Below are 25,643 nucleotides of genomic sequence, written 5' to 3'. Positions count from 1 at the left end.
TGGGGGTGGGTGCACTGTTGAGACAGAGCTTTCTACTCCCACTACACCCAGGGCACCCCTCCTAATCACTCATTTTTAAGTCTTTTTTTTTTTTTTTTTTTTTTTTAAATATATGTGTGGAGGTTTAAGGTACACTTTGAAAAAGCATTCCCTTAAAGAAAAAAAAAAAAAAAAAAAACACAACTCTTAAAATCATGAATTTAATGAACTTAAACCAAGTAAATAGGCAGGAAAGAAATTCCAACTGACCCTTCAGTAGGCCCAGAAACCTCATTATTGAAGGTAAAAATCACAGCTTACTTTACAATGACCCATATTTTGACAAATACTATCCATTAAATGATGGTTGTAAAGACAGAATCTTGGACAAATGGCCCCATACCCATATTGTTAATTAAGATATATAGTCTCATTCACTTGTCCGTTCACTAAATATTCACTGAGTGCCCATACGCTGGACTCCCCTGTGCTAAATACTGGAGGCACCACAGTGAACAAGATCCTTACTCCTACGAAGCTTTTAGAAATTTATTCTTCCCTTGCAACTGAACTCATTTTCTGAGGACTTATCTCCGAGCGGAGGAAAGGGAGTTTGGGTGTAAGGTCAGGCTGGAAAGTTTTGACAAATGAATCTTGAGTCCATCCATCTTTCTAAATATGTAGTCAGTCACCATCTCTCCTAAGCCAAGCTCAAGGAGGCTGAAGCTGACACAGCTCCCCATATATTTTCCCCTCTGTCTGTCTAATGGGGAGATATCTAGCCTATTTTGTTCTAGCTGCTAAAATCCTGTGTCTCAGTGCCTGTCTTCCTTTAAGGATTTTGAAGGGTGAATTAGAAGCATCTTTATGATGCAGGCATCTAGGCTCCCAACCCCTGGGGATAACCCTCAGAAAACACATACACACATAATGAGCCAGCCTCAGGGGTGGAGGAACTGGTCTTCCCAATGACTTATGAAAGTCTCATTGGAAGATGGGAAACTTTGGTTCTAGACTTGACCCTGCTGACTATGGGTAGCTTCAAGCAAATCCCTTCACCTTTCTGGCTCTCTTGTAACTTTACCTACGGGGTGAAGGAACTAAAATGTGGATTTTCCCAAAGAAACATTTGAATTTCCATTTCTGATTGGATTCGTTAAGCTAAGGCTAGCCTGCTGTAACTGAAAGTCTCAGGGGCACAACAAAATACATGCTTATTTATTTTCACGTTGTAGTCAATAGGGGTGACTCTGGTCAAGTGGTCTTTTATGTGGCTATGCAGGGGCTCAGTTACCTTCCAATTTGTGGCTCTGCCTTCCTTTAAGATAGAGGCTGTGCAAAATTTCCAAAAAGACCACCAGAATAGGTCTATTGAATGAATGCACAAAATCAAGGTGATTCAAAACACTTGAGCTGGCAAATGGGGAAAGATTGAGACAGGAGAGACTCCAGTGGGAAGTTTTAGGGACCAGGGCTAGAGGTGCCACGTACCTATTCTACCTACATTCCATCGGCCTCCGGCCTGAGTCAGTCACATGGCCATGGCTAAGAGCAAGGAAGTCTGGGAAATAGTCTCGCTGTTCCGTTGGCCTGACTCAGTCACATGGCCACAGCTAAGAGCAAGGCTATCTGGGAAATGTAGTCTGTGTGGTAAAGAAGAAAGGGAAACAGGTTTGCCAACCAACCAGTTGTGTACAGGAAACTGCAACTTTTCATGGCAGTTGCTTCTTATTCTCTACTCAGTAAGGGTTTAAAAATCATATACTTCTGCCTCAACCAGAATAAATTACTTATAGGAGGTTGTTGCTATAATCCAGTTAGAAGATGACAGCAGCTTTTATGAGGGAAATCTGTCCACACACCCAGTTTTTCCCAAGAGAGGCCATTTATGCTTGTAGTCTCAGCATCCCATCCATGTGGTACCTTCTTTTAACTCTCAAAAGTATCCCAGTTTGGATGATAAATTATATACTCATCCTATCTTCACCATGTAGATGATAGAAGAGAATATGAGATTGTGTAAAGATGCACAATATTGCTGAAAAGAAGCCACATACAGCCACTGTTCCATAAAGGCAGTATTTTTTTAATTTTAAAATTCTGCATCTGAAAACACAGTATGACAGAAAGCATCTATATACACCTGCAGTGTTTTTGGTATGATACAGTATTTAATACATCCACTGTTTTCTGCAAAAAATTTTGCTTTGTCAGACAGAAACAAACTTCCCTAGACAAAAAAATAAAGCTAAGGCACAATTTTGTTGTTGTTGTTGTTCTGCTAAATAAAAAGACAGAAAAGGTGCAAAAATGGGCAGGTAATGCAATCATTTCTGAGAATCACATTCTACCTCAAGGAAAAGCATTCAGATGACTGGAACTTTGATTACTGGTCAATTTCAGATAGTTCAATATCTCTTAAAATACTCCTTTAAATAAATAGCAAAATATCTACATATTTCAGTGTGTGCCATTTGAATTCTGTTTTTAAAACTTTATTTACAGATTCTGTTTTTTAAAATCAACACATTACAAAATATTTCTGTACAGTTTTATGCATATTATGATCTATAACAAAATAGTTATTTTTAAAAACTATATCACCACATGTCTTTGAAAACAATGAAGGGGACGGTAATAACTTAGAGCGAGGCCTCTAAAACAAATACCCAAACAAATGCTATTGACAACATAATATTACAAAAAAAAGGCAAAAGGACTACAAAGACAATTGCGCACAATTCTAGTGAATTTCCTGTGAAAACCCTGGGGTTGTCTTTGGCCTCCATCAGCACTGGAGCAATGGAAGGGTAAAGAATAGAGTCTGAAGGTAGGAGAAGGGTGATCCCTTTGAGAACACTACCCATCCGGGAATATTTAGTGCTATCACTTTCCAGGCAGGAAGGACGAAGAGATAAATGGAGAACGTCTCCTGATTTACCCTTGAATGAAGTACATAAAGTCACCCAGTCTTGGGGGCAGGGGAGGTTTGCAAAGCCTTTTCGAGCACTCTGCCGGTAATTAAGCCAGCCCATTACAGTGGCAATATGCTCTAAGAGAGTGCTTCAGGAGTTGGCTGAGCTTTAGATGAGCACCCAAGCCTTCATTTTGCCCATAGGAAAAATATAAGAACATTTTTCTTAAAGATGACATTTGTAAGCAATTTCTATAGCATCTGCAAACTACAGATTGACAGCCCCTCCCTTAGGAGGCTGCCACAGAAGCTTCACGATGCTCTTTCTTCTGCGATGTTGGTGGAGATGGGAGGGAAAGGATGGATGGTCAGCTTCCCAAAAATAATGTTAAGGCCACATTTCGAAAAGGAGAAACCTAAGGCTTTTTTTGTTTGTTTGTTTTGAAGGAGGGATGGGAGAAGCAAGTTGAAGGAACATGAGGGATGGAGTAGATGGCATTAGGGATGGGGATGACAAGGTGCAGAACCCGCTTTCTGGTGGTGTCTGTAGGCAGAGGCAGTTGGAATATTCCCAGCCAAGTGGAGAGGGAAGAGAGGCCACTTTCTCCCTGCATAAGCTTGGCAAGACCAGAGCCAAAGACAACGTGAGGGGTAAACACAGGTGGCGCAAGAAAGCCCTCCTCCATCTTAAGAGGGTCCTATACAGTATCTTGTTTGCAAGGTAAAAACAAACAAATAAAAAACTTCTAAGTTAGAGAGCCAGAGAGGAAGAGAGAGAGGAGAGAGAGAATTTGCATAGATCATACATTCAGCTCAAGCAGATTTGGACAACTTCGTTCCCCCCTCCCAGGTAAACTCAGCAGACACAATGAGGTAGCGCCTGTGGTAGACCCATGGGCAAAGTAAGGTAATTGAGGCAGAAGCAAACAGGACATCCCATGAGCCAGCACAGCCCTATGTGATTTCCAAAGAGGCTTTCAGGGATGGGGCAAGATGGCTGTCTACGCTTGGGATTTGGAGAGAGCCTGGCTGTTTCACACCCTACCTCCTCCTCCTCCTAGACTGTCCCACAAGGTGTAGCCCCAGGCAGATGTGGACCTCTGCATATCTAAGCGGCAGCAGTCCATTTCTTCAGATTCTGTTCCTTCTTCCCTTCAGCACAATCTTGGGACCAGGAGAGCTGAATGATCCATTACCCCTTTGTGGAACTGTCTCTTGGGGAGGGGAATTTGACTTAGCAAGAGGTCCCCATTTAGAGTTCAACATGGGCTGTTATTTTTGCCCTGACTTGATGCTGGCTTTTTTCCTCTTCTACCAGGGCAATGCATAATCTCACTTTAAACCACCTCGCCAGAGAGCAGAGGTTGCTGGCAGTGCACACGTGGAACAGTGGAATTTTTCTTTGCCCACTATCTGTTTAAAACAAACAAAAAAACCGACATTGAAAAAATCAGATTTTTTTTCAAAAAATCTGGATTTCTGGCTTCCTTTCCAAATTGGAAGATTCCACTACACTGTGCTTACATTTTTAACATACAATGATAGGTTGGGGCTGAGTAGCAGCTGCTCGTTCCGGGTAGGTCATGTTCATGTCAGTAAGACCACAGTCCCCATCCCCACTCCCATCATGCCCTTTTGTCTCACAGCAACCATTTCACTCATCTGTGCTAGTATCCTGGGCTCCGTAAGCATCTGTAACCCCTACCACAGTGTGTGGCTTTGATCCTGTAGGTCTAGCTTGCTGTCTTTAAAGCGGAGTGCTTTAAAGCGGACAGCTGCTTCTAGAATGTACACCTCTCCACCCCTGGATGCTGCTGGAGAGCCGGTGCTCCAAATCCTCAGTGAACTTGGTTGTGGAAGGGCTCTTTATTCATACCCTACTCCTGGTAGCTACTGCCCTGCTCTCTGTATCTTTCTGGCAGAAAGCTTAAGGTTCTAACCAGTGTCTTCTGACTATTTGCCAACTAGAGAACCAGAGGGAAACATGGTCTTCAAACACCCAAACTTGTGCCCAAAGTAGAAGCAATTGCAGTGAGCGAGAAGTGGGGGCGGGTCCTGTGGTTCTGCTCATCCTCTCTAAACTCCATTTGCATTTTAGAAGTTAAACCCACAATGAGAAATGAAGCCAGAAGGACTCATGATCTCACCAGGAAAGCCTTTTTTTCCCTCTGCAAAGGGAGAAAGCAGTGTACTTCTTACAACACAGGGGAATTGCTCACTGCGTCCTTGGAGACACACTGCTTTATGCGTGGACCAGGAAGTGAAGTGGGATGTGGGAAGGCTGGCTGTCTCCTGAGCTCAATTTCTGCCTGAATGTCACTCAGTGAGTGGGACACTATGGAGGGCTGCAGCCTAAGGAATGCTTCCTTCTCTCCACAAACCGACACCCCAAGGCCCACCATGAAGCCTTCCTGAGTTTCTAGGGACCTTGTCACTGGCTCAGCTCATAGGTGCTATGCCCTGCAGGCTTATAGGTTTCCAAAGACCACAGCCCTATGCTTTTGAAGTCTTCCAGAACCCAAGCTCCAGGCTGTCTGACAATGGCCTCCAGCAAATAAATCATTCTCAGGCAGGTTAAAAAAAAATATTTTCCCTGGAAAAACATCCTCTTTTCTCAAATCATGCTGGGCTTTGTTTGGGATTTTCCTTTTTTTTTTTTTTTTAAAACCAAATGTAATATCTGCAACCTTATTCTCTGGTCTCTAATAACATTAGAGAAGGCAGAGGAATACTGTGTGACTTCTCAGCTCCCCGAAATAGCTGTGGTGAGGAAGAAATGAAGTCACAGGAAAAAGGGAAGGGTCCCCAGAGTCAGCCAACTCTGCCATTTCTCCACTTGTTCCAGGATAAAAACAAAAAAAGGCAGACATGTTAGTGGGTGCAGGAGAGACCCCATCTTGACGTCTGCAAGTTCACATTATGCGCAGGGACTTGCCACTGCTGAGTCCCCAAAGCCACTGCAAATAACGCTGCGAACACAAAGCACTAGTGGCCCAGCAAGGAGGGTGAAAGGGAAGTTCCTGAAGTGGCTTCAGCAGCCCCAGGGAAACCGTGGCCAGAGGCAGAGGCCGGGAGCAGAAAGAGGATGTGGTACCCAGCTTCTGGCCACTATAGAGTCTGTAAAAGAGATCATAGGGGCTTTCTGAGAAAAGTACCGTGAAATCCCCAGAATCGCTGTTGAGAATGACTATCTCCTGGGCTCTGCTGCCTGGATCTGATGACCCTCTTCCTGAGATGGATCTCGCTCAAAGGAGCCTGTTTCTCTCCGTTAAGGTCGCATGGATGCCCATGATTAGATGGGCCATGGGAAGGCATCCATGGAGCAAGCAGGGATGGCCCAGGCTCTCTGCAGCTAGCACATTCCCCACCCACCCACCCTCCAAGCTTTCTGCCTGTTACCTCCTCGTGCCTGTGGCGGGGGGTGAGTTGGAGGAGGATGGGAGGCTCAGGAATTCCAATACTCTTAGGATCTGAGGGAGAGATGAGGCTGACACTCTATATAAGGAAAAAGCGAAGCTCCAACGGTCCCCAAGGCACCCCACTCAAAGCCAGTGGAAGATGCGGGTTGGAGCTTTCTTGGCATGGTGTTCAATGCCCCTGCTTTACTCTGAGGATGAGGAGGATGGGGAGTAGACGCAGAGAGAGAGACACCAGAGGGTGGGAAAAGGGGCCTTTTGTGAATAAAGGCAGCTGCAGTTAGTAAGATAACATAATTGACAAGCTGCAAAAACAGCACCTACTAATTAGTCATTGACTAAAACATATAAATAATAAATACCTAAAGTGACCGTTCTCTACATCCTCCATTGCTAACAGGACATCCTGCTTTGCGAGGTTTGGGATGGGGCAAATACAGAACGAAGGGCAGCCCCTTTAAACCCATGCTGGAGAGAAGTGTCAGGACTGGCTCTCCATGGGAAGGGCAGATGGCTACCAGGGGTGAGCCCTTTTTCCAAGGGAATCCCATCATTCAGGGGAGGTGGGATTACAGGAGCAAGGGAGGCCTCCTGCGAAGGGCTCTCCTGGTGAACAGGGATGACACTCCAAGGGGCTCGTGGCAGGGAAACCTTTTGGGTTTCTGGTAACTCAAACACTTGAATCATACTGTTTTTTGTTGTTTAAATAACCTTCCCACTTTTATGTTGCATGTCCCGTTGAGCCTGTTGGCTCCTTGGATTAGGAAGGGCATGAAATTAAAAACCAAATCTGAAATGCTATTTCCTGGACGGGAAAAGTCTGGTTCATGCGTTTGGTCACTCCCAACAGCACCGGCGTGCAACTGACAAAGGGTTTGTGTGTCTGACCTCAGAACAGAAGGGCTCTGGCAGGGGACGGGTGCTGCTGTGCTGTCTAGCTCAGTTTTGCTCCAAGCATTGCTTTGTGAGTTTCACGGCGTTGCCTTGTGAGTTTCACGGGGTTGCCTTGTGAGTTTCATGGTCATGGCCATCAAAGTTCCCATTTTCAAGGATCAAAGAAGGTCATGGTCTTGAGTTTGGTGCTCACAAACATCATTCTATTTCTGCTACTTTGTGTGGCAGCCTTGAGGGAAGGAGGCCTAGACCCCTGGACAGGTGGCAGTTGCACTTGTGGCTGGACCTTGGCCATGCCACATCAAAAGGCTTTCCCACTTACCTAGTTACTAAGGAGAATAGCTCAACCCAAGGAGGGCTGCTGAGAGGCTCAGAGCTCTCCCAAGGCTGCAGCCTCCATGGGAAAGGGACCACGACCAAGGCTGGCACAAAAGTCCCTCAGCCAAGAGAGGAGCAGAAAGATGAACCAAAGGGCGAGGCTGGAGTCTGAACCCATGGTTGGTCTGGGCAGTGCTTGTCAAACTGGCATTTGCAGAGCCCTTGGGTTCTGAAGAGGTACTGTAGGAGATACCCTGGGCAAGGGGACCGACCGAAGGGCTGAGCTTTGGGAGGGAACCTTGGACTCTTCGGCTTCAACCAGAGCAGGTTGGATTTCGTCCGCACCCTGAACTCCACTTATGACTGTGCTCAGTAAACAAAGTTCTGCTGCTTAAAATAAAAGTTTGAAAATCACTCATCTGGGGGCGGGGTGGGTCACTGGACGGGGAAGACAAGGAACCTGTAGGACTTGAGGATCAACCAGAAGAGGTGAGACCGTCACAGTGCAGGGACTGAGCCGTCCCACCCTTGCCAAAGGCAGGTTGTTGGCTGATCCTGCTTTGACCTGCTGACCTTCCCTTTCCATCATTCTATGGCCAGGAGAGACCCATTCTCAGAGGGTGCCCCCCCCAGGGTGGGAGGCCAGGGTTCAGGCCCCACAACCCCACTGGCTGCTTTCCTGTTGAGATCCTGCTGTGGCCCACTCCTCGTGCCCAGTGCTACCTGAGCCGGCCATCAGGTTTGACCGCTCCCAGCTCCGACTTGGGGTCAGGGCTGAAGGAGCTCCAGGCCGTCTGGCTGCAGATCTGCATGACCCGGCAGGCCGTGGGGCCCGTGGCACAGATGTCCATGGCAGTCCACATCCCGCCCACCAACGAGTCCAGCCATCCCTCCAGCACTGTGCCCGCGGAGGCTGCGTTCCTCCGTGCCTGCTCCACCTGGGCGGGGCTGATGGGCAGGCTGAGGACGGGGTTCAGGCTCTGGAAGCTTTGCTCCATGTAGGCGTTGCGGTGGGGCCCATTGTGCAGCTTCAGTGCCTCCTCTGAAAGACAAAGGGAACAATCTGAGCATTAGAACAGCCACCAATAGGATGCCTAGTCATACTTAACCCTGTGCCTGGTGCTGCACTGGGCATCACGCATCGCCTCATTTAATTCACATGACAATCTCATGAGGAAGTTCTTTTAGCAGTCCCATTTCACAGCTGAGAAAACTGAGCCCGTAAGGACAGAGCCCACTCTGTACAGGGCCTGGTGCATGCCTTTATTCATTCAACACATGTTTACAGAGCACCTTTGATAGTGCAGACACTGATTCAGCTGATACATATTTTTAAGCACCTACATTGTGCCAGGCATTCAGTCAACACATATTTACTAAACACCCATGGTCTGCAAGGCACTGTCTCATTTGATAAAGGTATATTAAGTACCTATTAGGTACCAGGATCTATTCTAGGTGCTGGAGCAAACCAGATAGGAAGGTTAAGATCCAGTGGAGGGAGAACAACAACAAAGAAATAAACAAGTAGATAAATAAGGTTATTTCAGGCAGTGGTAAGTGTCACGAAGGCAAAAAAAAAAAAAAAAAAAAAAAAAAAAAAAAAAAAAAAAAACACCAGGGTATTGAGAGAAGAGGGTGGCAAACTGCAGTCCTTGGACCTAATGTGGCCTGTGTTTGTAAATAAAGTTTTATTGGAACATGGCTGTGACCATGTATTTGTATATTGTCTATGGCTGCTTTTGTGCTACCAGAGCTGAGTACTTGAGACAGAGACTGTATTTAACCCAACAAGCTGAAAATATTTTCTATCTAGCCCTTTACAAAAAACGTTTGTTGACCCCTGGGTTAGAGAGTGACAGGGTGTTTATGTTAGACAAGGTGGGTAGGGGAGACCTCTCTGGGGAAATGACATCTGAGCTGAGTGATGATTAACATACAGATCCTGGGGAAGAGAATTCTGGGCAGAGGGAACAGCAAGTGCAAATCTGAATTAAGCCTCTTTCCCCAAATCACACAGATGCTGAGTGTCGCAGCCAAAGTGTGTACCCAGGTCTGTTTGGGGAGCCCAGATCTCAGCTGCTGAGTGTCCACCTTGTACTCTGCATAAGTTGGATTTCTGCTTCCTAGAAGCCTAAGACAGGGTGCATGAACTGACCACAGCACAATCACTCTGGAAGTATGAAGTCTGAACCTGGTTGAGGCGGGATGGGAGTTCGAAGTAGCTCTCAGAACAGTGCTGCCTTGCTGGGCCCCTCCTATATGCCAGTCACTTTGTGAAGCACTTCATACAAGAGCCCAGGTACCACAGATGCAAAGCCGTCTGGTTTTGCATCCCCACGTCCAACATACCAGGTGTGTGACTTCTGACCTCCATGCCTTGTACCTCAGTTTCCTCATCAATAAAATGGGTCAAGTACTAATACCTTCCTTCTCGCTTTGTGAGGCTTAAATGGGCTGACTCATAGAAAGTGTTTACAAATGACACCCAGCGTATACTAAGTGCTGGGAAAAGCTTAGCTAGTGATACGGTTTGGCTATGTCCCCACCCAAATCTCACCTTGAATTGTAGCTCCCATAATCCCCACTTGTTGTGAGAGGGACCTGGTGGGAGGTAATTGAATCATGGTGGGTTTTTCTCTTGCTGTTCTTGTGATAGTGAATAAGTCTAATGAGATCTGTTGAGTTTTTTTTAAAGGGGAGTTCCCCTGCACAGGCGCTCTTGCCTGCCACCATGTAAGATGTGCCTTTGCTTCTCCTTTGTCTTCTGTCATGATTGTGAGGCCTCCCTGACCATGTGGAACTGTGAGTCCATTAAACTTCTTACCTTTATAGGTTACCCAGTCTTAGGTATGTCATTATTAGCAGCATGAGAACAGACAAATACAGCTAGGATTAATTACTGTTGATATTAGTCCATAATCCTCAGATACCTAAAAAACTAGGGGGTCTGGTTTTATCATCCCTATTTTACAGATGGGGAAACAGAGGCAGCTGGAGTTAGAGACAGATCTGGGGTTAAATCCAGGACTGACTAACTCCAAAGGCAGTGCTTATCACTCACCATGTTATTCTATTGCTCAGGGTCATCGCCAAGGTCTGATATTTCACTCATGCAAAAATTCAAACAATTGAGCCGGGCACGGTGGCTCACACCTGTAATCCCAGAACTTTGGGAGGCTGCGGCAGGTGGATCACTTGAGGTCAGGACTTCGAGACCAGCCTGGCCAACATGGTGAAACCCTGTCTCTACTAAAAATACAAAAATAAGCCAGGTGTGGTGGCTGATGCCTATAATCCTAGCTACTTGGGAGGGTAAGGCAGGAGAATTGTTTGAACCTGGGAGGCAGAGGTTGCAGTGAGCCAAGATCACACCATTGCACCCCAGCCTGGTTGACAGAGTGAGACTCCATCTCAAAAAAAAAAAAATTTCAAAAAATTGCAACCTCAGGCATAAGTGGGTTAAACGGTAACATGTACATGACAGGGACTATTACTACCTCCCCAGGGCTTCACAATGGGGAATCAGGAAGTACAGCAATTTAGGGTGAAGGAAAGAAGGTATATACTTCTATTAGTTCTAATATTTTGGAGACATTCACATTCATTGCTTGTTTTATTGCTTAGTAGAAGCACATAGTTTTTTTTTTTTTTTTTTTTTTTTTTAAGAAAGGCTGGCCAATGAGTCTGGTGAGTTGTGCTTTACCAAATCAGGTTTTGCAAGAGCTGAGATAGCTAGGATTACAAGAAACCTTCCAAGATAATGCAATGTTCAGAAGACAGTGCTTCCTGTTTGCCTGACAGCAGCTGCCACCACCAAAGGCACCCAGGATAGCCTGGATGATTAACAAGTGTCTAGAGTAGGCAAGAAGAAGGAAGAAAGACCATATGCTTACCCTTCTAAAAGCAATGAGAATAGCAAATGAATTCAAAATATGCCTTGACTAACACAGACAAGATCATCATTCCTTTAATTCCCAATGCCCCAGGAAGCAAAAGGGTTGGGTCCTGTGGTTTGGATGGGCACAAGTGGGAGGAAGGAGGTGAGCCATCATTGAGCACATACTCTGTCTTGCAAGGGTTTAGCAAAGCTGCTTTCTCTCATGGTAGTTAGGAGCCACTGTGTTTGGAAGTCTGGTCTTAACCCATCTTTCTCTAATACAGGGTAGGGTGGGTAGCTCCAGCCCCACCTGCCAGGAGAACAGGGCCTGCCGTCTTTGGTGCAGGCCCTAATTCCTCTATCAGAGCCCCTCAGCACCTCCATTCTGCAGAGTGAGAAAGTGGAGCATGAGGAGATACTGAAACTGACAAAAGGCAGGACATTCAAAGGGAAAAGAACATCTAACAAATACGCGAACACTGGGAACCAAACATTGTGGTTGATGGAAAAAACCCTTATGAGAAATGAGGTTAATGTGGGAAACGCTATTACAATATTAGCTTGCGATGCTCACCTCTATAATTAAATTTTCCTCAATTCCACCTCATCGGATTTCTTGCGATTACCAGGGACGCATCAATAGAAAATTACTCTTGATGAATCATTTTACAAATTGCATTGCTCCCACCTTCGTGTTCACTGTCATTCATTGGAATATCGCTAACAAATACAATTACTGAGGACAGGAAGGCTGCTCTCGGTGGGGGTAAAACGACCCCTGAGTTATCCTGGGCGTGTGTGGGGAGATCCCTGCCTTCCTTAGAAACCCTAGAAGAAAACACTGGAAAAATCAGGACCCCATGAATGGCCCCCAGGCTACTCTACTGGCATGGGTGTGTATTCAGGAGCACTGCTTCATTCTGTCCAGCAGGTGTACCTGAAGCAGCGAAGACACAGCCGATTACACCCCTCTCCTCCATGTCTGGCATTGGGAATCCTTAGGGATGCTAAAGATGTGAACTTGATCAAGAAGGAACCTAAGACCTCTAAGAGGGTGGGATTGGGCCTGGTCAGCTCTGGAGGGCCTGTCGTTTGCCTGGTTCATAGGGGAAGAAGGAACAGGCTTCCAGCTCAAGAAAACATGAGGTCTCTATCTTTCTGCTTGCTCTGCACAAAGACAGCAGAAGCTGAGCATTCCCTTTGAGACTGCTATGATAGAGGATTGATTGACTGATTTTTTTTGAGACGGAGTCTCACTCTTATTGCCCAGGCTGGAGTGCAGTGGTGTAATCTCAGCTCACCGCAACCTCCACTTCCTGGGATCAAGCGATTCTGCCTCAGCTTCCCGAGTAGCTGGGATCACAGGCACGCGTCACCATGCCTGGCTAATTTTGTATTTTTAGTAGAGACGGGGTTTCTCTATGTTGGTCAGGCTGGTCTCGAACTCCTGACCTCAGGTGATCTGCCCACCTCAGTCTCCCAAAGTGCTGGGATTACAGGCATGAGCCACTGTGTCTAGCCTATTTACTTACTGTTTTGGAGACAGAGTCTTGCTCTGTCGCCCAGGCTAGAGTGCAGTGGTGTGATCTTGGCTCACTGCAACTTCTGCCTCCTGGGTTCAAACGATTCTCATGCCTCAGCCTCCTGAGTAGCTGGGATTACAGGCACCCACCACCATGCCTGGCTAATTTTTTGTACTTTTAGGAGAGACGGGGGTTTCACCACATTGGCCAGGCTGGTCTTGAACTCCTGACCTCAAGTTCACCTCAGTCTCCTAAAGAGCTGGGATTACAGGCGTGAGCCACTGCACCCGGCTGTGATACTGGTTTTTGTCCACGGTTCTGGGCTCAGAACTCCTGTAATCCTTGTTACAGTGTTTTGTTACAGTGTTGGGCACTTTAGGACTCAGGAAATAGAATCTCTCTCTCTCTGGCCTCCTCCTGTCCCCCTTCTCCTGCCCAATGCCGGAATCTAATCAGATTGTGGGTGATAGGACTCTCATTCCAGAGGGGGCCCTAACGCACACCCTGGAGGAAGGAATTATTGCACAGAGGGCCAAGGAGAATCTGAACAGACAGGCCTCGCTGGGTTAGGTCAGACCCTTTTTGTCCAATCACATTTTGACACGGTTGTCATGCTTCAATCATGGATAACCAATGAAGTTTTCATAAAAGGCCCAAAGGACAGGGTTTGAGGAGCTTCTGGAGAGCTGAACACGTGGTAGCTTCTTCACTGGAAAGTAAGGAAGAAGTTATCCACCTGCCGGGAGGGTGGGCACCCCAATGCCATGGGGACAGACTCATCCACCTGCCAGGAGGGTGGTGGACCCCAATGCCATGGAGACAGATTCATCCACCTGCCGGGAGGGTGGGCACCCCAATGTCATGGGGACAGATTCATCCACCTGCTGGGAGGGTGGGCACCCCAATGCCATGGGGACAGAAACTCCTGCACTCAGGACCTCTCTAGACCTTGCCCTCTGTATAGCTTCATCTGGCTGTTGATCTGTATCCCTTAAAATATCTTTCATAACAAACCAATAAATGTAAGTGTTTCCCTGAGTTCTGTGAGCTGCTCTAGCAGAGTAATTGAGCCCAAAGAGGGGGCTGTGGGAACCCCAATTTGAAACCACTTCGTCAGAAGTTCCAGAGGCCCAGACTTGAGATTAGCAGGCAGGAGGGGGTGGTCTTACGGCACTGAGCTCTCACTCTGTGGTGTCTGATGCTACCTCTGGGTGGAGAATGTTGGAACTGAATTGGGGGATACCCAGTTGGTGTCCACTGCAGAACTGATTGCTTGCTTGCCGACGGGGAAAATTCTCCCACGTATTTTGCTGTCGTGGAAGTCTTCTGTGTTGATTATGGCAGTGTGAGAGCAGAGGAAAAAGTGGTTTGAGAGCTTTTCCCAAACAACTCCTTTGCTAGGACTCCAGGCACCTCCTCCCCACTGCTGCGTCCCCATCCCCTTGCATCATTAGCTAAAGGGCACCCAATCCAGAACTCTTTGAAACTAACAGGCTGTAATGCATTTCTGGTTTTTGAGTTTGTGATCTGTTAGATGGACATGAACAATTCCAAATATAGACAGATCCAGACATCCTGTTTCTAAAAGTTTGTGTTATGGATGTGCCTGCACAGAGATGTACAATTTTATGTTTAAGACTCTTCCTTGTTGGGGCTGGGTGTGGTGGGTGGCTCATGCTTGTAATCCCAGCTCTTTGGGTAGCCGAGGTGGGAGGGTTGGTTAGAGCCAGGAGTTTGAGACCAGCCGGGACAACACAGTGAGACCACACCCCTACAAAAATAGTAAAAAAAAAAAAAATAGCCGGGCATGGCGGCACACTCCTGTAGTCTCAGCTACTTAAGAGGCTGAGGTGAGAGAATTACTTGAGCCCAGGAGCTTGAGGCTGCAGTGAGCTAGGACTGCATGACTGCACTCCAGCCTAGGCAAAAGGGCCAGACCTAAATTCTTTTTTTTTTTTTGAGATAGAACCTCACTCTGTCACCCAAGTGGAGTGCAGTGGCACAATTTCGGCTCACCCACCTCCCAGGTTCAAGCGATTCTCATGCCTCAGCCTCTCAAGTAGCTGGAACTACAGTTGTGCGCCACCACACCTGGCTAATTTTTGTATTTTTAGTAGAGGCAGGGTTTCACCATGTTGGCCAGGCTGGTCTCGAACTCCTGGCCTCAGGTGATCTACCTGCCTCGTAATCCCGGCACTTTGGGAGGCCAGGTATGAGCCATGGCACCCAGCCAACCTCAGTTACTTTAAAAAAAAAAAAAAAAAAAGACTTTTCCTTGCAGTATTATCAATAACATCATTATCATCATCAACAAAAACTTATGTGTTCACCAATAGGGGAACAGATACATTGTGGTTCTTTAACCCAGTGGAATATCATGTAGCTGGTAGCTTCATATATACTAACTTAGAAAGTTAAAAAAAAAAGCAATCTTACAGTACAAAATGTATGATTTCATTTTTTAAAATAGCAAAGGTTTTGTGATTTATGATGTGTGTTATGTTTATGCTTTAAAAGTACTGAAAAACTTCTAAAAGGATTCACACCAAACTGTTGGCAGTGGTTTCTCTAGAGGTAGGATCTGAGCAGGGAGAAAGGCTTTTCCCCTTAATAAAAGGAGGTGAAAAGAGGGGAAATAGAAGTGTAAACATAAACCCTTTGAATAGACAAAGAAAAAAGGCAGGTTAGGAACCGACATCCCAGGCCCTGTTCTCCATGGGGATGGAAACCCTGACCTGAATTTCATGTTAATTTTGTGTTTCATTTCCTAACAGCTGCCTTTGACACATGCCTTTGACACATGAAATAAGATATTGTTGACTTTGCCTGTTTTTGAACTTGACATAAATGCATCATAATGATTTATCTATGATATTTCCTCCTCAACACTATGTTTTAGGGACTCATCCAAGCCAACACATGCCATGCTTTACTGATACTCACTGCTGCCTAATATTCCATTGTATGAACAGGCAGCCAATTGCTTTTCCTTTCCAGTGTCAGACAATCAGACTGTTTCTGGTTTTGTGCTGTTAAGAATAATTCTCATGTGAGCATTCTATACATGTGAGCATATATAGGTATAGGGCCTATACGTGGGAGTGAAATGTCTATGGTAGGGTGTGTGTATGTTCAGCTTTACTAGGAGATACTAAACCATTTTCTAAACTCATTTCATCTTAGCACTTCACCCTCCCACTAGCACTGCATGAATGCCTATTACTCCTAGCCTTAGTAACACAGGTTCTTATCTAACTGTCACGCATTTCCCAATAACATGGGTATGAAGTGGAACCTCTCTTTGCTTTAAATTTTCATTTCTCTCATTTTTAATGAGGCTGAACATCTTTTTCTGGGTGTGAGGGGCCATTCATGTTCTCTCCTCCTTTTTCTCTCTTTTATGGCAGGGTTGGTGGGTTTTTTTTTTTTTTTTTTTTTTTTTGTAAAGAGCCAGATAGTAAGTATTTTTGGCTTTGTGGGCCATGCAGTCTCTGTCACAAGGATTCAGTTCTGCTACTGTAGCTCTAAAGCAGAAGCAGGCAACGTGTAAATGAATGAGCGTGGTGACTGTGTTCCAATAAAATTTTATTTACAAAAACAGGTAGTGGGCTGGATTGGCCAACTTCTGATTCATGGCATTTCTTTATAAATTCTGAAGATAAGTACTTTAAAAAAATGTAGCAAGTATCTTCCACTATTAGGTGGTTCATCTTTTCCACCTGGTGTATCATATTTTTGATGAACAGAAATTCCTGTTGTGGATTTTTTAAAATAGTCAACAAGATTTGCTGATCCTTAATACCTGCCTGGATGTATTTCCCAGCTTGTCTTCAATATGATCTAGGCCTTCTGGAAGTTCAGTGGGAGAGCATCTAACAAACAGGTACCTAATACCTACACAGGTGACACCTCAGTGTGCGGGTAGGAAATTAGATGGTTCTCTAGGGAAACGCAGAGAAAAGTACTGAGAGCAAGGAGTACCGTTCTGCAAGGACGCTGCTTGCCCTACATCTGAGCAGTGCTGCCTACCAACACCAAAAACCCTCGGGTTCCCCGGGGAAGGAATATTTCCCCCACAGAGATACTAGGAGTACTCACCCGGTTTGATGGGCTGCCTGTTGGAGAAGGTCAGAGGCGCAACGAGGAATTTGGTCTCTGCAACTGGCACCCAGTGATGGAGAATTTTCACTGTCCAGACCCCAGGCCTCAGGGGCAAGTTCAAAGGGGGCTTGTAGTGCGTGAATTCGGCAGTGGACTCAATCAGGATGTCGTAGGTGGCTGCGATGACGTTGACGGGATCCACCCAAATGACAGTCACGGTCACGTTGGGCCCCTTCCCCCACTTCTGCATACCCACCGGCTCATCCATGGGCCCCAGGAGACCCCCAAAGTTGCGGAACAGCCGCTCCTTGGCATCCCAGTCAGTGCCAACCTAAAACGGGAGTGAATTCTGAAGTCACTGGGCCTGAACTAGGGTGCTAGGTCTCAGGAAGGCCTAGGATCCCCTTTGTTAGCTTTCATATACCCATTTTACAGATGAAGAAACTGAGGATCCAACTAAGTCACCTGCTCAAGGTTGCACAGCTTATAAGCAGAAGATCTGGGATCTGGTCTCAGTCTGAAGGATCACAAGGCCTGTGGTCCTTTTATTAAACCACCGGGCCTCCTGTGCCTCGTGTATGGCGTGTGCTTTGAAAAGAAAACCAAACATGGACTGAATGAGTGAATGAATGAATGAATGAATGAATGAATGCCTTGCTTGCAGGCCATTCCACAGAAACATACACCCTGCCACTCAACAGGTATAGCTGGTTTCCACTTCCATCCTTGGTTTTCCAAATCACACACCTCCACTTTGTGCAATGGTTCTGAACAAGAATAGAGGTTATGTTATTACAGCTGCTCTATCATACGCTAGAGACCCTGAGCATTGCCTGTCATCTACGGGGGTTTAAATAGGTTTCCTAGGAAGAGACAGCTCTGGCTTTCTCAAGGCACCTAGAGCTGGAACGTAAGCATGAGAGTCATCCTGCGATCCTTCCTTCCTGCCAGCCAGCTGGGGATGTGTGCGCCTGTGACCCACCGCAATCCTCTCTGGGCTTCCCTCCTTCCACTTGTGCCACCAGCAGTTTCTTCTATATCCTGTAGTCAGAAAGGCCTGGTAAAATGTCCTCTTACTGCTGCCCCCAGGCTTCTTAGTGCAGTCAGAGTCTGAGCTCGCCCCGTCCTCCAACTCCATGACCCCCTCCCCATCTTTCTCCAGGATGCCTTGTTTTAGCCACCTCAATCAAGGCAGGTTCATTTCCAGCTCAGCATTCCTGCACCATCTGCCCTGTATGGAATACGCCTTCCTTGCACGGCCAGCCCCTTATGTCTAAAGCTGCCTCACAGAGTCTTTACCTGACCACCCCCCACCCCAAATTTCAAATGGACCTTCAGTCAATCTGTGTCATTCCCTCCCGCTTTATTTTCTTCCTACCAGTGGTGATAAGCACTATCTCAGAGTCGTCTGTCGGTGTATTTATTCCTTATCTCCTCCAGCTGTAATATAAGCTCTGTGTGAACGGGGGCTTTACCTGGCTGGTTCTCTGCTCTTTCTTGGTGCCTACTACCATGTTTAGTACACGGTAGGTGCTCGAGCAATGTTGAATGAATGGGTGAATGGCTTGACCAAAAATGAATGAACGAGGGAGATTCCTGACAATGAGCTTTGTGGTTATTTCAAATCAAATTAAATCAGGGGTCGTCTAATTTGAAAAAAGAGATCTCCCCCAGGTGGATTCATTTAGTGGTTTATGAGGACAAAGCATGTAGGCATGTTGGGGCAAATAACGGGTACAGTATGAGCTTGCACTGCCTCTGTTGTCTTCCCATGATTAGCAACTCTAATGTGTGTGTGCATGAAGGTCGGGTGTGGATACACACACCTACATTCTGAGATTTCCTATGTGCAGGGGAAATAAGAGCTGATCTAGTTTCTCATTGTTCTTGCAAGAGTTACTATGTCAGTCCATTCTTTACCCAGGATACAGAGCTCCACTGCTAATATTTGCTGAGGGATTACAGTGTGCCAGGCAGACATGTCCATTCATTTGATGCTCCCAAATCCATAAAGGGGAGACCCTTGTCATTATGGTTCACTTTACAGATGTGGAAACTGAGTCTCAGAGAAGTGAGATAACTTGCTATGGTCAGAGGGGGCAGAGCCAGCATAGGAACCCAGGAAGTCCAACCCCAGAGGCTGCATTCTCATCCACTATGCTACATATTGCCTCCCATTCATTAATTCATTCACTCTCAGTCATTCATTCACCCAACACATATAAACCGAATCCCTACTGCCTACCAGGGGTGGCTGCCATCCGTGTACACTCACTGGCACGTATCTTGCTTTCAGTTTTCATCAGGACAGAGACTAAAGATTAGGACTAAGAAAGTATCCTGAGGGCCGGGCGCGGTGGCTCAAGCCTGTAATCCCAGCACTTTGGGAGGCCGAGGTGGGCGGATCACAAGGTCAGGAGTTCGAGACCAGCCTGACCAATATGGTGAAACCCCGTCTCTACTAAAAATACAAAAATTAGCCGGGAGTGGTGGTGGACGCCTGTAGTCCCAGGTATGCGGGAGGCTGAGGCAGGAGAATTGCTTGAACCTGGTAGGTGGAGGTTGTAGTGAGCTGAGATCAGGCCACTGAACTCCAGCCTAGGAGACAGAGAGAGACTCCATCTCAAAAAAAAAAAAAAAACAAAAAACAAAAAACAAAACAAAAAACAAACAAAAAAAAAAACAAGCAAGCATCCTGAGAGTAACAGAGGTAGTTACTACTCTGACGTTCCTGCAGGGGCTGCTGTCCCTCCCAGACTTAAGAAATCTTGGTATTTTTCTACTACCCTGTGGATCAGCAGGGACCAGTGCCTTCTGTCCCCTTGCCCCTGCCCTGGTGCCTAGCAAAGTGCCCAGAACACAGTAGGAATTAAAAGGATACTATTTATTGAAGGAACAAATGAACGATCAACAGGATTCAGTTCAGACTCAGCTTTCCTGGAGACCTTTCTGGTTTGGCTCCAGCTTCACCTCTGTCATCTCTATCCCTCTCCCTCCCTTCCACTTGCTCCTTCCTCCAGGCCACCCTGGGTTACTCTCAGCACCTCATTCTGAAGGGCTGTTTCCTCTTGATCTTCTGGCCATGATCCGCCTGTTCTCTGGACCAGTCTACTTTTCCCAGCATCCTCCTAGCCAGCTCAAACTTGTTATCTAGGTTTTGGCTCAGGTATCACCTCTACTCAGAAGTCTTTCCTGGACAGAGGCACCACTGAGGTATATCTCTAAGTATGTGATCATCAGAGCTTTTCTCCTGACCCCCACAGTACTGCATGTTTTAATTTATAGGTCTCTGTCTCTCTCCAGCTCTAGACTGTTAACTCCATGAGGGCAGGGCTTGCTTACCAACATGTCTCTAGTGTCTGAAACAGTGCTGAGCATAGAGTAGATGCTCAATATATCTCTATTTCTGTACCTATCTACTGTAGATGCTCAATGTATCTCTATAGAGGTCTAGAAATAGAGATATATTGAGCACCTATTATCTATTGATCAATTGATGATCTATGTAGATTGATCATCTACTTATGTGTTTATCATCTATCTCTATCAGTCTGTCTCAGTCAACTTTATTCTATCCATCAATATCTGTTCATCTGTTTACCTATTAATCTATCCAACCATCTATCTGGCTGTTAATCATCTATCTATGTATCACCTGTCTATCAATCTATCTTGAACACATACTGAATGAGTAGGGACTGAACACATGGACTTCCCTCCACACACTAGTTTCCAACAGATACTAACAAAACAGATGAATGGCCACAAAACTACTTTAGGGTCATATTTAAGGAAGAGATTTTTCACCAGTTAGGGGAAGATGGGAACCCTCCAGAACACTGCCCTTGGATCCTCCAAAGAAATGAGGATAAACACTTTCCTGAAATCTGAGTTTTAAAACCAAGATAACCTGTGCAGGAGAGTTCTGGAGCAGCTGACAAACAACCTGGATCTTGTTTCTCAACCGAGGCGCATGAAGGGTGAGGGGTGGGGCAGCCTGAGCTAGGGCTCTGCTGCTGTCACATCCTCTGTGACCTCCAAGACCTTCTCAAGGGGCCTCACTGTGGAAGTTCACCACCATCCACTGCAGAATGGTCAATTACCCAAATTCAAATACATATTCAAATTCAAGCTTAACATACTGCTCCCTGGCTTCCAACCAACCAGTGGCTTTCCATTGCATTTATTTATTTATTTATTTATTTGAGTTTATAATGTGTGTGTATATGTATATATTTCAGTAGGCTTTTGGGGAACAGGTGGTGTCTGGTTAGATGAATAAGTTCCTTCATCTAAGTGGTGACTTCTGAGATTTTGGTGCACCTATCACCTGAGCAGTATACATTGTACCCCATGTATAGTCTTTTATCCCCCATATCCCCCAACCCTTGCCCCTGAGTCCCCAAAGCCATGTATCATTCTTCAGCCTTTGTTTTGTCATAGCTTAGCTCCCACTTACGAGAACATACAATGTTTGGTTTTCCATTCCTGAATTACTTCACTTAGAATAATGGTCTCCAATTCCATCCAGGTTGCTGCAAATACCATTATTTCATTCCTTTTTATGGCTGAGTAGTAGTCCACGGTGTGGAATTTATTCACTCATTGACTGATGGGCATTTGGGCTGGTTCCATATTTTTGCAATTGCGAGTTGTGCTGCTATAAACATGCGTGTGCAAGAATCTTTTTTGTATAATGACTTCTTTTCCTCTGGTAGATAGCCTATAGTGGAATTGCTGGATCAAATGGTAGAACTACTTGGAGTTCTTTAAGGAATCTCCACGTTGCTTTCCATAGTGGTTGTCCTAGTTTACATTTCCACTAACGGCATAAAAGCGTTCCTTTTTTGCCACATCCATGCCAACATCTATTATTTTTAGATTATAGCCATTCTTGCAGGAGTAAGGTGGTATCGTATTGTGGTTTTGATTTGCATTTTCCTCATCATTAGTGATGTTGAGCATTTTTTTGTAAGTTCATTGGCCATTTGTATTATCTTCTTTTGAGAACTGTCTATTCATGGCCTTAGCCCACTTTTTGATGGGATTGTTTTTTCCTGCGATTTGAGTTCCTTGTAGATTCCAGAAATTAGTCCTTTGTTGGAATGTATAGATTGCAAAGATTTTCTCCCACTCTCTGGGTTGTCTGTTTACTCTGCTGGTTATTTGTTTTGCCTTGTGGAAACTTTTAAAATTAAGTCCTATCTATTTATCTTTGTTTTTGTTGCACTTGCTTTTGGGTTCTTGGTCATGAAGTCTTTGCCGTAGCCAGTGTCTAGAAGGGTTTTTCCAATTTTATCTTCTAGAATTTTTATGGTTTCATGTCTTAGATTTAAGTCTGGTCCATCCAGAGTTGATTTTTGTATAAGGTGAGAGATGAGGATTTAGTTTCGTTCTTCTACATGTGGCCTGCCAATTATTTCTGCACCATTTGTTGAATAGGGTGTTCTTTTCCCACTTTGTTTTTGTGTGCTTTGCTGAAGATCAGTAAGTATTTGGCTTTATTTCTGGGTTCTCTATTCTGTTCCATTGGTCTATATGCCTGTTTTTATGCCAGCACCATGCTGTTCTGGTGACTATGGCCTTATAGTATGCTTTAAAGGTTGGGTAATGTAATGCCTCCAGATTTGTTCTTTTTGCTTAGTCTTGCTTTGGCTCTGCAGGCTCTTTCTTAGTTCCATATGAGTTTTAGGATTGTTTTTTTCTAGTTCTGTGAAGAACGATGGTGGTATTTTGATGGGAATTGCACTGAATTTGTAGATTGCTTTTGGCGGTATGGTCATAGTCACAATATTGATTCTACCCATGCAAGAGCATGGGATGTATTTCCATTTGTGTGTGTCATCTATGATTTCTTGCACCAGTGTTTTGCAGTTTTCCTTGTAGAGGTCTCTTACCTCTCCTTGGTGGATTTGGGTTTGTTCTTGTTTCTCTAGCTCATTAAGGTGTGATATTAGATTGTCTCTTTGGGCTCTTTCTGACTTTTTGATGTGGGCATTTAATGCTATGAACTCTGCACTTAGCACTGGATTTGCTGTATCCCAGAAACATTGAATTCGGGAGCATGTTATTTAGTTTCCATGTATTTGCATGACTTTGGGGGTTCCTTTTGGAGTTAATTTCCAATTTTATTCCACTGTGGTCTGAGAGAGTACTCACTGTAATTTTGATTTTCTTAAAATTGTTGAGACTTGTTTTGTGGCCTATCATATGGCCTATCTTGGAGAATGTTCCATGTGCCAATGAATAGCATGTATAATAGAATTGTTTTACCCAATTCTGCAGTCATTGGGTAAAACGTTCTGTAAGTATCTGTTAAGTCCATTTGTTGTAGAGTATAGCATATAAGTCCACTGTTGGTTTATTGACTTTGTCTTGATGAAGTGTGTCAATATTACTGTGTTGCTGTCCATCTCATTTCTTAGGTCTAGTAGTAATTGTTTTGGGAGCCCCAGTGTTAGTGCATATATATTTAGGATTGTGGTATTTTCCTGTTGGACTAGTCCTTTTATCATTATGTAATGTCCCTCTTTGTCATTTTTAATTGCTGTTGCTTTAAAGTTTTGTTTTGTCTGATAAGAATAGCTACTTCTGCTCACTTTTGGTGTCCATTTGCATGGAGTTATCTTTTTTCACCTTTTTACCATAAGTTCATGTGAGTCCTTATGTGCCAGGCAAGTCTCTTGAAGACAGCAGACACCTGGTTGGTGAATTCTTATCGATTCTGTATCTTTTAAGTGAAGCTTTTAGGCTATTTACATTCCACATTAGTATTGAGATGTGAGGTACTATTCTATTCATCATGCTATTTGTTGCCTGAATACCTTGGTTTGTTTCATTGTGTCGTTTTGCAGGACCTGTGATATTTATGCTTTAAAGAGATTCTATTTTGGTTTATTTTGAGGATTTGTTTCAAGATTTGCAACTCCTTTTAGCAGTTCTTGTCGTGCTGGCTTGGTAGTGGTGAATTATCTTAGAATTTGTCTGAAAAAACTGTATCTTTCATTTATGAAGCTTAGTTTCGCTGGATACACGATGCTTGGCTGGTAATTGTTGAGGCTAAAGATAGGACCCTTCTAGCTTGTAGGGTTTCTGCTGAGAAATCTGCTGTTAATCTGCTGGGTTTTCCTTTATAGGTTACCTGATGCTTTTGAGTCTTAAGATTATTTCCTTTGTCTTGACTTTAGATTACTCGATGACTATGTGCCTAGGCGTGATCTTTTTGTAATGAATTTCCCAGGTGCTCCTTGTACTTCTTCTATTTAGATGTCTAGATCTCTAGCAAGGCTAGGGAAGTTTTCCTCAATTATTCTCTCATTATTCAAACTTTTAGATTTCTCTTCTTCCTCAGGAACGCAATTATTCTTAAGTTTGGTTATTTAACATACTTCCAAACTTCTTGAAGGCTTTGTTCATTTTTTAAAATTCGTTGTTGTCTTTGTTGGAGTGGGTTAATTTGAAAGCCTTGTCTTCAAGTTCTAAAGTTCTTTCTGTTACTCATTTGATTAGATTGCTGAGATTTTCCAGTGCATTTTGCAATTCTCTAAGTGTGTCCTTCATTTTCAGAAGTTGTGACTGTTTTCTATTTAAGTTGGACTTCACCTTTCTCTGGTGCCTCCTTAATTGGCTTAATAGTCGAACTTCTTGGCCGGGCACGGTGGCTCAAGCCTGTAATCCCAGCACTTTGGGAGGCCGAGACGGGCAGATCACGAGGTCAGGAGATTGAGACCATCCTGGCGAACACGGTGAAACCCCATCTCTACTAAAAAATACAAAAATCTAGCCGGGCGAGGTGGCAGGCGCCTGTAGTCCCAGCTACTCGGGAGGCTGAGGCAGGAGAAAGGCGTGAACCCGGGAGGTGGAGCTTGCAGTGAGCTGAGATCCGGCCACTGCACTCCAGCCTGGGCGACAGAGCGAGACTCCGTCTCAAAAAAAAAAAAAAAAATAGTCGAACTTCTTAATTCTTTTTCTGGTAATTCAGAGATTTCTTCTTGATTTGAATCCATTGCTGGTGAGCTAGTGTGATCTGGGGATTCACAGTTCCTTGGCTGTCCCACGGAGCCTGCAGGGCAATCCACCTCCTTTAAAGGCTCTGTGGATTCTCTTGTCTTTCCTGGCATGTTTCTGCAGTACTTCTGGGAGCAAAAGTTCATGATGTGGGGCTCCACACACCGCTCTGTCCATCCGAGTGGGAGCTGCAAGTTCGTCCTGCTTCCTATCTGCCATTTTCCCTCTATCTTTCCATTGCATTTAAAATACAGCCTGAACATCTTTCCAGGGCCTGCAAGACTACTCCCTGAGGCCTCTTTCCTACCAGTTTCCTTCTCACTTGCTGCACTCAGTGCATTGGTCTCACAGCAACTTGAGTACTCCTAGCTCATTCCGAGTGCCTCAGGGCCTTTGTATATGCTCTTCCCTCTGCTCCAGATCTCCCCAGGACTGGTTCTTTTACAGGCTTTAGCTCTGCAGTGATCTCCTTAGAAAAGCCTTCCCAGATGAATCATTCTATCGAAGGTTGTCCCCATCAAGGTCCTGAGTCCCCAGGAATCACATGAATGAAGTTTTCTCTAGAATACCTGTCATTAGCTGAGTTGTTTTTGTGTATCTGTTTGCTCACT

General features: G+C 45.0%; 1 protein-coding gene across 2 annotated transcripts in view; it reads right to left on the bottom strand.

Annotated features, from left to right (window-relative positions):
* Window positions 1-2,044: 2,044 nt before the first annotated feature.
* XYLT1 (xylosyltransferase 1) overlaps window positions 2,045-25,643 on the bottom strand; it is a 370,795-nt gene continuing 347,196 nt past the window's right edge. For both annotated transcript variants that reach the window (XM_030924432.1, XM_030924433.1), the window contains 2 exons: window positions 17,023-17,356; window positions 2,045-8,563 (listed from right to left, as the gene is read on the bottom strand). In XM_030924432.1, coding sequence (XP_030780292.1) covers window positions 8,241-8,563; window positions 17,023-17,356 — 657 coding nt within the window. In that variant the 3' untranslated portion in view covers window positions 2,045-8,240. The remainder of the gene's footprint in view (window positions 8,564-17,022; window positions 17,357-25,643) is intronic.

This window comes from Rhinopithecus roxellana, chromosome 20 (genome assembly GCF_007565055.1).
Source record: "Rhinopithecus roxellana isolate Shanxi Qingling chromosome 20, ASM756505v1, whole genome shotgun sequence".
Classification (NCBI taxonomy): Eukaryota; Metazoa; Chordata; class Mammalia; order Primates; family Cercopithecidae; genus Rhinopithecus; species Rhinopithecus roxellana.
This window is presented reverse-complemented; position numbering and strand designations above follow the sequence as displayed.